Source organism: Carassius auratus, chromosome 44 (genome assembly GCF_003368295.1).
Source record: "Carassius auratus strain Wakin chromosome 44, ASM336829v1, whole genome shotgun sequence".
In the NCBI taxonomy this organism is placed as follows: Eukaryota; Metazoa; Chordata; class Actinopteri; order Cypriniformes; family Cyprinidae; genus Carassius; species Carassius auratus.
The window spans coordinates 1293913-1306548 of record NC_039286.1 but is presented as its reverse complement, the minus strand read 5'-3'; the positions used below and the strand labels follow the sequence as shown (position 1 = coordinate 1306548).

The following is a 12636-nucleotide window of genomic DNA, read 5'->3' as shown; positions in this document are numbered from 1 at the left end:
GGACTGGAATTTCCATTTGATTTAAAAAAAATATTATATCAGAACACCACCACACTCCACGTGAACAGATGAGTCAGGTGATATAACTCTATAATTAGCCTCTTGCTCTTTGTCAAGAACACAGCTCCTTCAAAATTTACGTTAATATGTTCATCCTCTTGACTTTTGTTTTTTTGTTTATCTGGCCTGGAATGTAACTTTTCCCTCTTTTTAATCCTGTGTTTGTGGAAATACCTCTTGAGGGTCTCACCACCCGCCAACATGTAGCATGCTAGTGCAGTGAGGGGGAGCTACTAGCATAAGGAGCTAAACAAGACAAACAATTGCTTACTTTATGCTTCATTCTCATGTGTTGGCTGAGTCTCCTCACATGATCAGTAACATGGTCTGATGAATACATAATTGATCAACTGACCACATGTGTGGGAGAGAGGGTTGCATTTACAGGCAAGTGTTCATGCAAGCTAGTTCCAGCTATTAGCCTAAACTAAACATAGGTTTTTATACATATGCATTTAATAATGCTTTAAAATCTGTATTCATCCTTACTTCATATTAAAACTGTACTAACTCATAGTAATTAAACTGAAGAAAAAAAATACAGGTCCACCAAAATATAATAAAAATAAGATTGTGTTAAAACAATAAATAAATAGATAAATAAAAAATATAATAATATATATGAAACATATTACAGTATATAAGTAATATATTGCAGATTTTTTTTGTCTAGAGAGAGAGACTATAATATATTAAGAAATCAACCAGAATATATACAGTATATGCATAATAAATTTACAGTATTTGCTTGCATTAAATACATTCTTGTAAATCATTAAAAAAATAAGTATAAAAATAGTAAAAAAAAAAAAAAAAGGCACTCTACACAACTAGGTGAACAAACAGCGACCACATTTGTCCTGACTGTCTCACAACAATACAGGACACTGTGTCAGCATTGAACACCTCCTTGTTTCCAGCATGGAAAAAAGCAGAAACTACACTCTCTGATAGCTTCAGTGATGGCCTGTGATGGGGGGGCGGAGGGAGAGCTGTGGAGAAATAGCGCCTGACACAGACAGCTGGAACCACAGGCCTGTCTTCTGTTTCCACAGTCATTAAAAATTCATCTCCAGAAGGGATCAGATGTCAGAGAAACAAGCAAACAAAAAAAACCACAGCATTCATGCATTTCGAGACAGATCTTTGCAAGTGACTTCAGCTTCAAAATTGCTGTCATAAGAACAAGATGATTGCTTGATTGACATTTTTGTTCTGAACCTGAAGTGCACCCACTGTACATTGATATCTCATGAAAGCAAGTTTGTTTCCTGCAAAACAAATTCAACAAATGTGTTTCCCACTTATCATGTAACTGATAACTCATGTAAACAAACCAAAATGTAGACATGTCTACAAAAGTAATGGACAAAACATTTTTACAGACAAAAATATAAAACTGTGCTTATTGGATGATTAAAAACCACCTAAGTCATCATGGTATCACCAATTGAGACATCTTTATCTACAGTACAAGGTTTATATAGCCTTTTACCATTTGCATAAACCCTCCTTAATCTACTCCAGTCAGGGTTACTATGTCAAAAATACCTTGGATCCTCCAAATAAAAAGAAACTGAATAATACAGCCTCTGCTCGGCTCACTCACCTAAAAGGTTTCCTTATCTACGTTTCTGAAAGTATGTTTATATATATATTTAATATAACCCTAAGATATGGCTAATAACTAGACTACATCCATCCACCCTTTTAACTGAATTACAGAACTGAGGTGATATAGTAAAAGGCTGGATTGATTCTGTGTGGTCTATATATGTGCATCTGAGCACAGAATGGAGTGAATAATCATTGAATCATTTTTAGCAGTCATTCAACTGCTGCCCAGTCTTTCGCATCCATTTAAATCCATTAGAGAATCAAGAAGGAATAAATATGCCATAACAAGAGGCTGAGATTAGCAGAGCTAATGTCATATTTCATGCAGCCTGAAAGTGCAGTTTTTATGTAGGTGGATGATGACAGGATGGGTGTAACAAAGGGTACAGCTAAACAAACACTAGAATTGACTGTAAAAGCATCAGGCACGTGTTTGATGTGTCATCTGACGGTATATGCTTACTTTGCTCTCATTAAATTCTAATATTATAAAACAATCTTTTAAACAGAAATTACTAAACTGCATAATCACACAAGTAAATCAGGTTCAAAATCTACAGTTGCTGAATTTTGTGACAACAAATAACATAAACATTAGACATGAGTTTTACACTTTTACATGATAATGCAACATCTTTCTCTCTCGTTTTGTTTCATTTCTTGTTTTGCAATGGTAAGGAACATGCCTTCGTAACATGATGGGTGAAAAGCTGCTAAAAGAGTGATTCGTGCAACATACATCCATCTACATAAAAGGACAGGCAGAGGACTTGGATACTGGATGCAATGTCCTCATTATCAGAGCTAGTCTAAAAAGGTATGAACATTGAGTCAGGTCGATGAAACTCCATTGCCTCAAGTGGTTCCAAAACTGGAATAAATCCACAAGTCAGCTGGGTCAGTGGATGTTTTTGCTTTTAGATCCTGATTTTTATATTGGACTTCATGTGGTGACCAAATTTATTTATTTATTAGAGAAAGAAATGTCCCAAAAGGCTTAGTTCACTCCAAAATGGTAATTCTTTCATCATTTACTCACCCTTATGTCATTTCAAACCTGTATGACATTCTTTTTTCAGTGTAAATTTCAAGTTGCATTTTCTAATTTCTCACCCAAAGATATTATACGACTTCAAAAAATCCCACAATATACTACTTTTATGCTATTTATATGGCACTTTCACATCCTTTTTACAGTTTGAAAGCTTCGAATCCCCATTTCTTTGCAATGACAAGAAAGTTATATTGTACATTCGTCAGAAATTTCACCTTGTTTTCACGTCTGTCAAATTGAATATGGCACTGAAAAAGGTCTATAGGATGTAAGGATGTTATGCAACTTGTCCACAGGTGCACAGACTTGAAAAGACCACTATTCATTTTACTATGCCAAATAAGCATGATTTTTTTTTTTGCACTGTTTTACCTGAATTTAGGTTATAAACCCCATGTAAACAGACCGATGTCTCCATTTGGCAAGCACAATGTAAACATGCAGATGATAATACAACCTAATTTTATTGCATGAAATTGAAAAAGTTGAATCAGAAAATTATGATGTGATCATTTTGAAACTGATGAACCAGCAATCGCCAGAGTAAATTGAAGGAAGGGCTTTTGAAAGTGTTGCTATTTCACACAGCCACTAGAGCTGCTCGCACAAGAGCCTCTTATAGCAACTCTACATTAATTACAGATTGAAACACTTTAATATGGAAACGACCCACTTAATAAACAACTAAGGAATATGATGAGCCAGAGAGAAATGTTCAGAATGATTAATGACTGACAGCTAGTCTAATCTTTTACCAAAAATCAGTCACTTACTCAAGTCCGAACACAGACCACAGACTGTTATTTCCTCCGTGTTGGCAGAAAAACCATGTGGCCTGGGTTCAAAATTCCCTGACTCATGAAAAAGTCTTTCTTTTCCAAGTTAATGACCAGGGCAGTTCAGTCGAGTTCACAGTTAACCCAGTCGGCACAATGACATTTTACAAAAGGCTGGCAATTTCTGGTTGCTCCACCTGTTTCAGTACTATATGCTTTATTTAATAATATTTAGCTCATGAATATTTATGAAAGAACACAACTAAAGGACACTTCTGTATTACCAGACTGATCTGAGTGCAAGTTTCGAATCATATGTTCGAATGCACCGTCACACTTTTGTCATTCGGCAGCTGTGAAGACCTATATTTCATGTTTATAATTAGCAGCCAGATCCAAGATTTCAAATGGAGAGCATTGGGATGTGATCTGATTAAGGGACCATAAGAATACAATTATTCAAGAGCAAAAACGTGTACAAACAGACTTTATAATTCAGTTTATACTGGCACACAACCGGACCGCTCGATGAAATTGAGCTTGTGTGAGGGAGACTAGTAAGCAAACATCACGTTTACCCATTGAGAGAAGGAAGGGAACCGATCCAGCACTGCTTAAGGGTATTAATGGGACTGATCCAACTATGGGATGTTTGTTTTCAAGCATTTCCCACATCTCCATCCAGCTTCCGATTGGAGTTAATAGCCAGAAATGTAAACACATTTCCAGCAGCTCAAACCATTCACCATTTTCATGATATCTTAAAAAATCGATGACAACAATTGTAGTCCAAAGCTGTGCTATTATATGGCCAAATCAAAGATGCTGGCTAAGTGAATTTATCTGAACTCTAATTGACTGTAAAATGCATTTCTGCGAAGTTAACATCATAAAAATCCCCTCACAATGTGATTCTGTAGCCTCTTTCCAAACACAAGACATCGATAGACAGACTGTAATTACCTTCATGCTTCCCCTTGGATAAAAGTTGCGAACACAGCGGTTAATCATGTTCTCATGGGAGCGTGACTTGATCATAGTCTAGAGGAGCGTGGATTGACAAACATGGGGACAGGGGTGGTGTGAAAAGTTACAAGGAGAGCCAGCGAGGCATGTGAGGACAGAAACTACTGTATATGTGTTCATCTCCCTGAGTGAGCATGAGTGAGCCTATGGGTGTCAGTTTATGGTTCTGTCTGCTCATTATCTAAATAGCACTAACATAGGTAGGCAAAAAAAGAGAATTTCTCTTACTAGATTTGGAGAAAATCAATAGAAAAAGGGCATCAATGACCTCTATAGATTAAAGTATCACTATTCATTCAGACAAGCTGAACAACAGGAACTCAGTAACAACATGCAGGTGATCTCTAAGCAAGTCTGTTTAAGGTAATTTAAAGCATACCTAGATTTAGAAAAAAATATTATAAACTAGGGCCAATAAGAGAAGAAGAAGAGAAGAAGAAGAAAAAAATATTTTTCTGTAAAATACCAATGTACTCTTTGCATTCATTTGAGTTTTATATTGTTTTGAAAAATGATTGCTATTGAATAAGTATAAGTTAATCAGTAATTAAAAAGTTTTTTTTACATATTTTTCAAGGCAAAAAGAATGAAAAAAACAGGCAATTTATTAAATGTTAAGTCAGTACATTTATGAAATGTATTTCTGAATAATACTATTGCAGTGGAACAAAAGCTGTGTTGTTAATTAAAATATTATAAATAATTAAAATTGTTTGATTTTTAAACTGAAGTGCAAAAATTACAAGAAAAAAACTGCCAAATATAAATATTTTAAAAACAAAAACTAATGAAAATAACTATTGCACATAACAAATTTAAAATTTGTTTAACTAAAGTTTAAAAAATAAAAGCCAATGAAAAAGATAAATAAACAATATTTAGATAATAATAAAATAACACGGAATGGAAGCAGTGAAATATCTATTCTTCTGTTTTGTGTAAGGTAGAAATTGGTTCCATCCATTGACTATTGATTGGATGAAAGCAGATCTGAAAATAATTGGAGAATTGCACCATACATCACCAGAGAAAAAAACATTTGGCACATAACTGACCCTTTAATATGGTTGAAGACTAGTAATAAACTTACTTTTATGGGAGCACAGCTGAATTTAATTTTCCGTTTTTGTGGAATTTCCTCCTTGGCCTCCTCTGGAAGGCCAGGAATCTCTGTAATCTCTGATCCTGGGTCATAAGAAAGATCCTCATCATATAGGTCATCCTCGGTGCAGCTCTCCCCCCAGCCCTGGTAGCAAGCATCTCCATCAGCATTGAAAATAACTCTCTCACTGCTACAATATTCCTCATTGGGTTCTTCAGTTTGATCCTTGGTAATCCTGCTAGACTCCTCTTTAACATGACCATCTGTGTCCTCATGGACCTTGGTAGCTGCAGACTCATGTGAATTTCCTGCAGCGTCATTGACTTGAGACGCAGCTGAAGAACCATCTACGGCGTTGTTTGAGTTGACCTCATCTTTTGGTTTGGGTTCACTAGATCCATCAACTACCTCAGAATTTTCCTGGGGCTTCTTCTCATCAGTTTTCACCTGGTCCATGGCCTCCGACAGAGGACTAGGACTGAGAAGATCTTCTGAAGATGATGAAATCGGCAGATTGTGCTTGCTACCCACTCGCTTCCTGATAAAACCATGTGACGGAGACTGTCGCGCGCTGGTGTCATCCTCGCTGGCCTCCCCCTGTCTCTGTAAGCCATCTGGGGAGTACAGTCCTCTTCCACCTCCATGGCCTTTTCGGAAAGTAGCACTGGAGCCCTGTTGGTCTATATTTTCGAACACAGCACTCAGCTGACTCACAGTGGGAGATGAAGCTTCTGTCCTGGAGCAAAGACTATCTAAAGAGTCTGTACTGCCTCGGTTTGAACGCGCCCCCCGCCAGTCATCCAAATGCTCGTGAGAACCCCTCTTGTCCCGGCCGTAAGAGTACACGGGCGACTGTGAAGCATCTCTGGAGCTCTGCTCAAAGAGTTTCCTTGTTTCGGAAAACTTTGAGTTATGCTGGCCACCGGAAGTCCGCTCTCCATTGCCATGCTGGAATATGACCACTGACCCATCCACCCTGTTGACAAAGTTTGTTGGCTTGTTGAGTTTCTGCGGGGAGGTCTCCTCCCTCGATCGTCTGTTAGACCCAGTGTTTTCAGTCCCCATCTGCATAAACATGTTCTTGATGCGACTAACATGGGCCCCGTATTGCCGCCCTCGAGGCTGCCTGACCCCCTCCGTGTCCTTGAGTTTGGGGTCTCCATCCTGTCTCGGTTGGTCAAACGCCTTCTTTAAAGCCTGGAACTCCGTCCTGTAGGCATTCCGGTGTGGGGAGGCGCTCCTCAGGGTATTCCTCTCTGCCGAGGCCTCTGTCTTCAACATCTTAGCCTCGACAATGGAGGTCTTCTCAAATATTCAGTAACATTCCTTCAGGTTGTTTGTTGGGTGCAATCACATTTTGTTGGGGATTCCTGAAAACATTTACAAAATGTAATGAGTAGCTTGTTGGCTTACAAATTACACAATTACGTTTGCACAGTAGACAATTATACACTGTACAAAGTGGAAACCTGTCATTGTGACCTAGGGCTGCGCGATTATGGCAAAAATCATAATCACGATTATTTTGGTCAATATCGTAATCACGATTATTAAACACGATTATGAGGGGGCCATATGACCAAAACTGTTTTGAGTGATTTATTTAAAGATCCTGTAAATAAGGTTACTATGACATTTTTTCAAACAAACAAATAAAAAGTCATCAAAATTCTTGAAAATAATTAAACTCTCCATAATAAAAAAGTAAAGGACAAATACAATATAATAAAAAGATACAAATGAAACAAACTGTGATATGATGGTTTTTTATGCATAGTCTCAAGCAGTATTATTATTTCATTATTCACTTTACTATTTATTATTGATGTCTCATTTACGTTTTAGTTTGGCTCTAGTTTTGTATTTATTGCAGTTTATCTGAAAAGGTTCATGTAGCGTGGTACAGCCTACAAAAATCAATAATCAAACATAAAATAAAACATAGCCCGTTGTTACTTTAAGAGCCGCTTGGATCCAAATTACTGTTACACGCGGATTTTCATTCTTAACTCTTTATGTTCATTTATTACATGACCGACGAAGGTATATATGAATAATCACCATGCAAGACATTTTGACACTTTTTTGCATGTATTTGACCGTTTAGGTACGCACCTTTTACACTTCTCTTTTAAGCTTTTAAAATAATCAATACACTTCGATAAATCAAGCCCAAAAAAAAACCCATTTTGCAAAGTCACGTTACATGATTTTACTGATTTGCACAGGAAATTTGGCTTTTATGGAGCAACAAAATTGCAACTCTATAAAAAGGGGGTGGAATAATCATTTTATCTCGATTATTGTATTTTAATAATCGTTGGAGGCCAAAATCTAAATTGAATAATTTTTTCGACCCTATAGAGTAAGTGATCTTAATAAGCCCATATAGGAAACATATTTACATTTAAACATTTAGCAGACACTTTTATCCCTAGCGACTTACAAATGAGAACAATAGAAGCAATCAGACAACAAGAGAACAACAACAGTATACAAGTGCCATGACAAGTCTCAGTTAGTCTAGCACAGAACCCGTAGCTAAGGTTTTTTTTTTCTCCCAAGAATAAGATAGACAAGAAAAGGTAAGTGCTAGTATTAGTTGGTCAAGTGTCTTTAGATGTTTTTTGAAAATGAGTGAAGACTCGGCTGTTCGAATTGAGATTGGGAGGTCATTCCACCAGCTGGGCAAAGTCCAGGAAAAGGTTTGTGAGAGTGATTTTGAACCACAAGCACCACAAGGTGTTGTTCCCTTGCAGAACGCAAGTTTCTGAAGGGTGCATATGTTTGAACAATAAGTGCCATACAGGCCTAGTTGTTGTTATACTATATGCAAGCAGTATATAAACTGTTATTCAAAAGTTTGGGGCTGGTAAGTTTTTTAATGCTTTTGATTCATTCAAGTCTGCATTTATTTGATCAAAAATACAGTAAAAAAACAGTAATGTGAAATATTATTACAATTTAAAAACAAAGTTTACTGTTTAAATATATTTTAAAATGCAATTTATTTCTGTGATGGCAAAGCTGAATTTTCAGCAGTCATTACTCGAGTCTTCAGTTTCACATGATACTTCAGAATAAACACAAAATTATACATATAGAAGCTTCTTAAACCAAAAAAATACCTAATGATCTGTCTGTGAGTATAATCAAAGAAATATAAACCTTTTTTTGTCAAGTCGGATTATTAGAAATGACTGCATTGACCCATATTGTTCTTAATAAACTCACTAAGACAAGAACCTACAGTACAGTACTTCTTATAAAAAGCATTAACTGAAAACACTGTGCTTAGAACACATCATTTTAATTCAAGAACTTTACCCACTTAGATTTTATTGTGGAGACACACTGAGAAACAAAACATTAGGGACTACAGAGCCTAAAAATAAGTCTCACAACAAGCTGCAGTATTGGCAGAGAAATATGAAGTTGATAAAATGATGACCTGAGTCGGAAAGCTCAAAAACCCAAATACATGCTCAACCAGAGAAAGGAGTGTGCCAGAGAAATTGGCTGACTTTAAAATAAGTAAAGTACCATGGTATGATTAAAGTAACATCCAGCCTGAGAATGTCTGGATATTGTTGAATGGATGTTCAGATCCTCCAGTTTGAACAGCAGTTCTTTAATTAGTCACTCTGACTAATCAGAAATGTATCTAAATCGAAGTGTCTAATATGATGTGAAACATTTACATTGGAAATGTATAGTGGGCTTATTTGGTAGTTGGGCATGCACCTTATAAGCATACTCTAAATTTTGCAATTAAATAAAGCAGATACATTTTGTTAGTGACATTAGAGACATTAATCTCTGATGAGACTGCTCACATATCTACACAAAAACATGTGAAACTTAGATTTGGGTTGGCTTAATAGAGTCACTTCCCCAAATTCGTTGCTACAATAGCCTACTGTACAACAGCAGGGCAGACAAAACCAACATCTCTAAAGCAACTCTGCATATCAGTTTGTAAACAACAACACCTCGAAAAGGGGCTCGGATGCTGGAAGATGCCTTTGCACTGGCTCTAGAGTCCACCGCCCTGGTTCTTGAACATAATGCGTGATCATCACTTTGCCATAAGGGCCGACGGAGCTTTCATTTTTTAAGCTCGATGATGTTTATGCACCCAAGTGTTTTCGACGCAGATCTCGATTTGCCTTTCATCGCCCAACGTGTTAACCGCAGACAGCCGCTGCAGTCTGCCAGGATGGGTTTACAATCCACCCCACATCTCATTAATTCATATTTTACATCTATACTAAGAGCACGGAAAGGCATGTGCCCATTTCAGACCAAAACAAGGACAACATATAACTGTGCGCGCAACCTGCATGATGTACTGTAAATAGTTGTTGTTGGTTAGATAACTTAACGCTCACAACATGCATAACACAAATAAATGTGACAAATGTAAATATGCATTTAGCAAAAGTGCGACCACTGCGCTATTCAAAGATGATGAACAACCAACCCTTGCGCGCATCACATCACATCGCCTGCATCACTGACAGCTCCATCCTACAAACCCAGATCCATAAACACTCCAAAATTACAGACCTAGCTCATTCAAGCGAGTTGATTTAGCCACAGCTAGCAAAACATCGCATAAAAACACGAAACAGAAGTGGCACAAGTATTGCTTAACTCCCCTTGTTGCTCCAAAACAACAGAGTCACTTACCTAACGTTACGCCTTCAGATGCAATGTCAGTTGTGCCAGGAATAAATGTGTACTAGCTTTAAATCATTGACCAAAGGGGAATTACATTGAACAACATTTAAATTCAGCTCCGCTATCAGCATCTATCAGCATCAAACTGCCATGCTGGACTTCACCGGACAACTGACACAATATGACATTACACACACATATACACACACACATATACACGAGCGAGCAGCTAGACAACGCCATTGCAGGCGAGGGGTGATGCCGCCATTCTCTTAGTAGGGCTGTTGATACACAACACCATTCAGAGGCCAACTATCACTCAAACGAAACCAGTTCCGTTTTTATTTATTTACCGCAACCAGCTGTGTTACTTGCCTGTGTGCTATTTTTATGAGAGCTTCAACAGTGTGGCAGGTGTGTAACCATTCAAGAATGGTTTAGTCCAGTAATCTGTGTATAGAGGGAACGCGCAAACTGCAGTCTGGCAAAGGAAAGTAAGTTATTAAAATAGCAACATTATAACTAGTGGTTGCGTTAGAGGCCACGTGGTGACAAGACGGATAATTCAATACAATCTATAATGTGATAAGCTGATCAAATAGCCAAGAATTGAGTTTTTACATAGAATTTGGGAGCATTTAGAATTCAAGGTATATATAGCTCTGTGTTATGACAAGAGTATATATTGTATATATATATATTTTAATTTATTATTGACATATTGGTGATTTAATATTTGCGTTCATTATTTCATTTTTGTAATATTTAACATTTTTAAATGTAAAACTTTTTTAAAAATTCATATAAACAAATTCCTGTCCGTAATATTTCATATTCCCAAAATTCACTTTTTCATAAATACATTTATGCTGCCCTTAAATGTCTGTCTAGATGAACTTTTTCTATGTGTTTATACATGCTACTTCAGATATAGCATCTGTCTTTGCAGCATAATAGTGGCAAAAAGTCGGTTATAAAAGTATGATTTTTTTTATTTTTTATATACAATATTTCAGATAGTGATGTGCACTGCATTCTAGCCACAAACTGGTTTTGTTTACTTCTGGTTTGTCTCATTAAGTCCATTTTTAAGCCAAACTCTTTGGTTTTGTGCCTTTAATCATAAAGACTGACAAGGAAATTGAATGAAACTGCTGAACTGTGTTGGGGGTAGCACACAATATTACAGAATAATTCTGATACACCCCCATGTTTTTTATTATATATATATATATATATATATATATATATATATATATATATATATATATATATATATATATATATATATGTATATGTATACTATTTATTGCATAACACTTGATCGCCTTGTATCCCTGTCAGCGGTTGTCTGGAGATGTTGCTTAGCAACCTAAAATCTTGATGGCACAAAGGACAGCCTATAGGAGCACTTTTGTTCATGCGAGGTACAAAAAGGATGTAGACCCAACAGAAGGTTTGTAGCAGTCATGGTGCTCACTATAGGCTGTCCAGTTGTGCAGCGTTGTGCAAGGTGCAAATGGCCATGACCATCTGTGTGCTCAGCCTCTCCACGGGGGTTGAATACATTTTAATAAACCTTATCTCATTGTCATCTTTAGAGCTTATGGGGCATGACGGATGGGGGAGGGAGGAGCCTCCTGTTCATTATCCTTTAGAGAAGGGTTGTGTTTGTGTCTTACAGCTCTGCATTTGCACAGCATGCTGAAACCAAATAAATAAATACAATTGCAGTGGTCATGCTACTGTGTACATTAGTCATTAATTTTAAAACTGAAAGTAAAATCAAAGTGGTATCAGTCACAAACAGCAATGATAAACTTATTGCACTTTTTGCAAGGATACTGCATTGAAATGAATGAATAAATGAATAATAAAAGGAGAAATACAAACAGCTAAACAAAGGACAGCTCAGTACAAGATCATATATGGCTAATAATTTAGTAAGATCTTACAGTATGGGAAATCTCAGCAAGAAAGGCTTCAAATCTAAGCAAAGTTTTGAAATTTGTTCAAGTAGGCTAAATTAAAAAAATGCTAAATTTGCAAAAAATGACTGAAAGATATTTTACAGAATACACATAAGTTAAAAACATGAGCAAAAGTAGTCATGTGAAGTGGGAGCTAGTTAGATATTATGCAAATGGATCTGATGTATTTAGCATATTTAAATCTTATAAAACAAATAATAACAATAATGATGTTAATAATAATAATAATAATTATTATTATTATAAATGCTTTTGGGAGCTAGATAGATATTATGCAAATGGATCTGATGTATTTAGCATATTTAAATCTTATAAAACAAATAATAA

General features: G+C 36.4%; 1 protein-coding gene across 7 annotated transcripts in view; it reads right to left on the bottom strand.

The window, feature by feature from the left end:
• LOC113062052 (neurabin-1-like) overlaps positions 1–12636 on the bottom strand; it is a 43144-nt gene that overhangs the window by 28619 nt on the left and 1889 nt on the right. For 2 of the 7 annotated variants that reach the window (XM_026231570.1, XM_026231569.1), the window contains exon 2: positions 5624–7005. In XM_026231570.1, coding sequence (XP_026087355.1) covers positions 5624–6916 — 1293 coding nt within the window. In that variant the 5' untranslated portion in view covers positions 6917–7005. Of the gene's footprint in view, positions 1–5623; positions 7006–9178; positions 9277–10118; positions 10257–10327; positions 10558–12636 lie in introns of those variants that run through there. The other 5 variants (XM_026231568.1, XM_026231574.1, XM_026231572.1 and 2 more) reach the window with 5 other exon arrangements.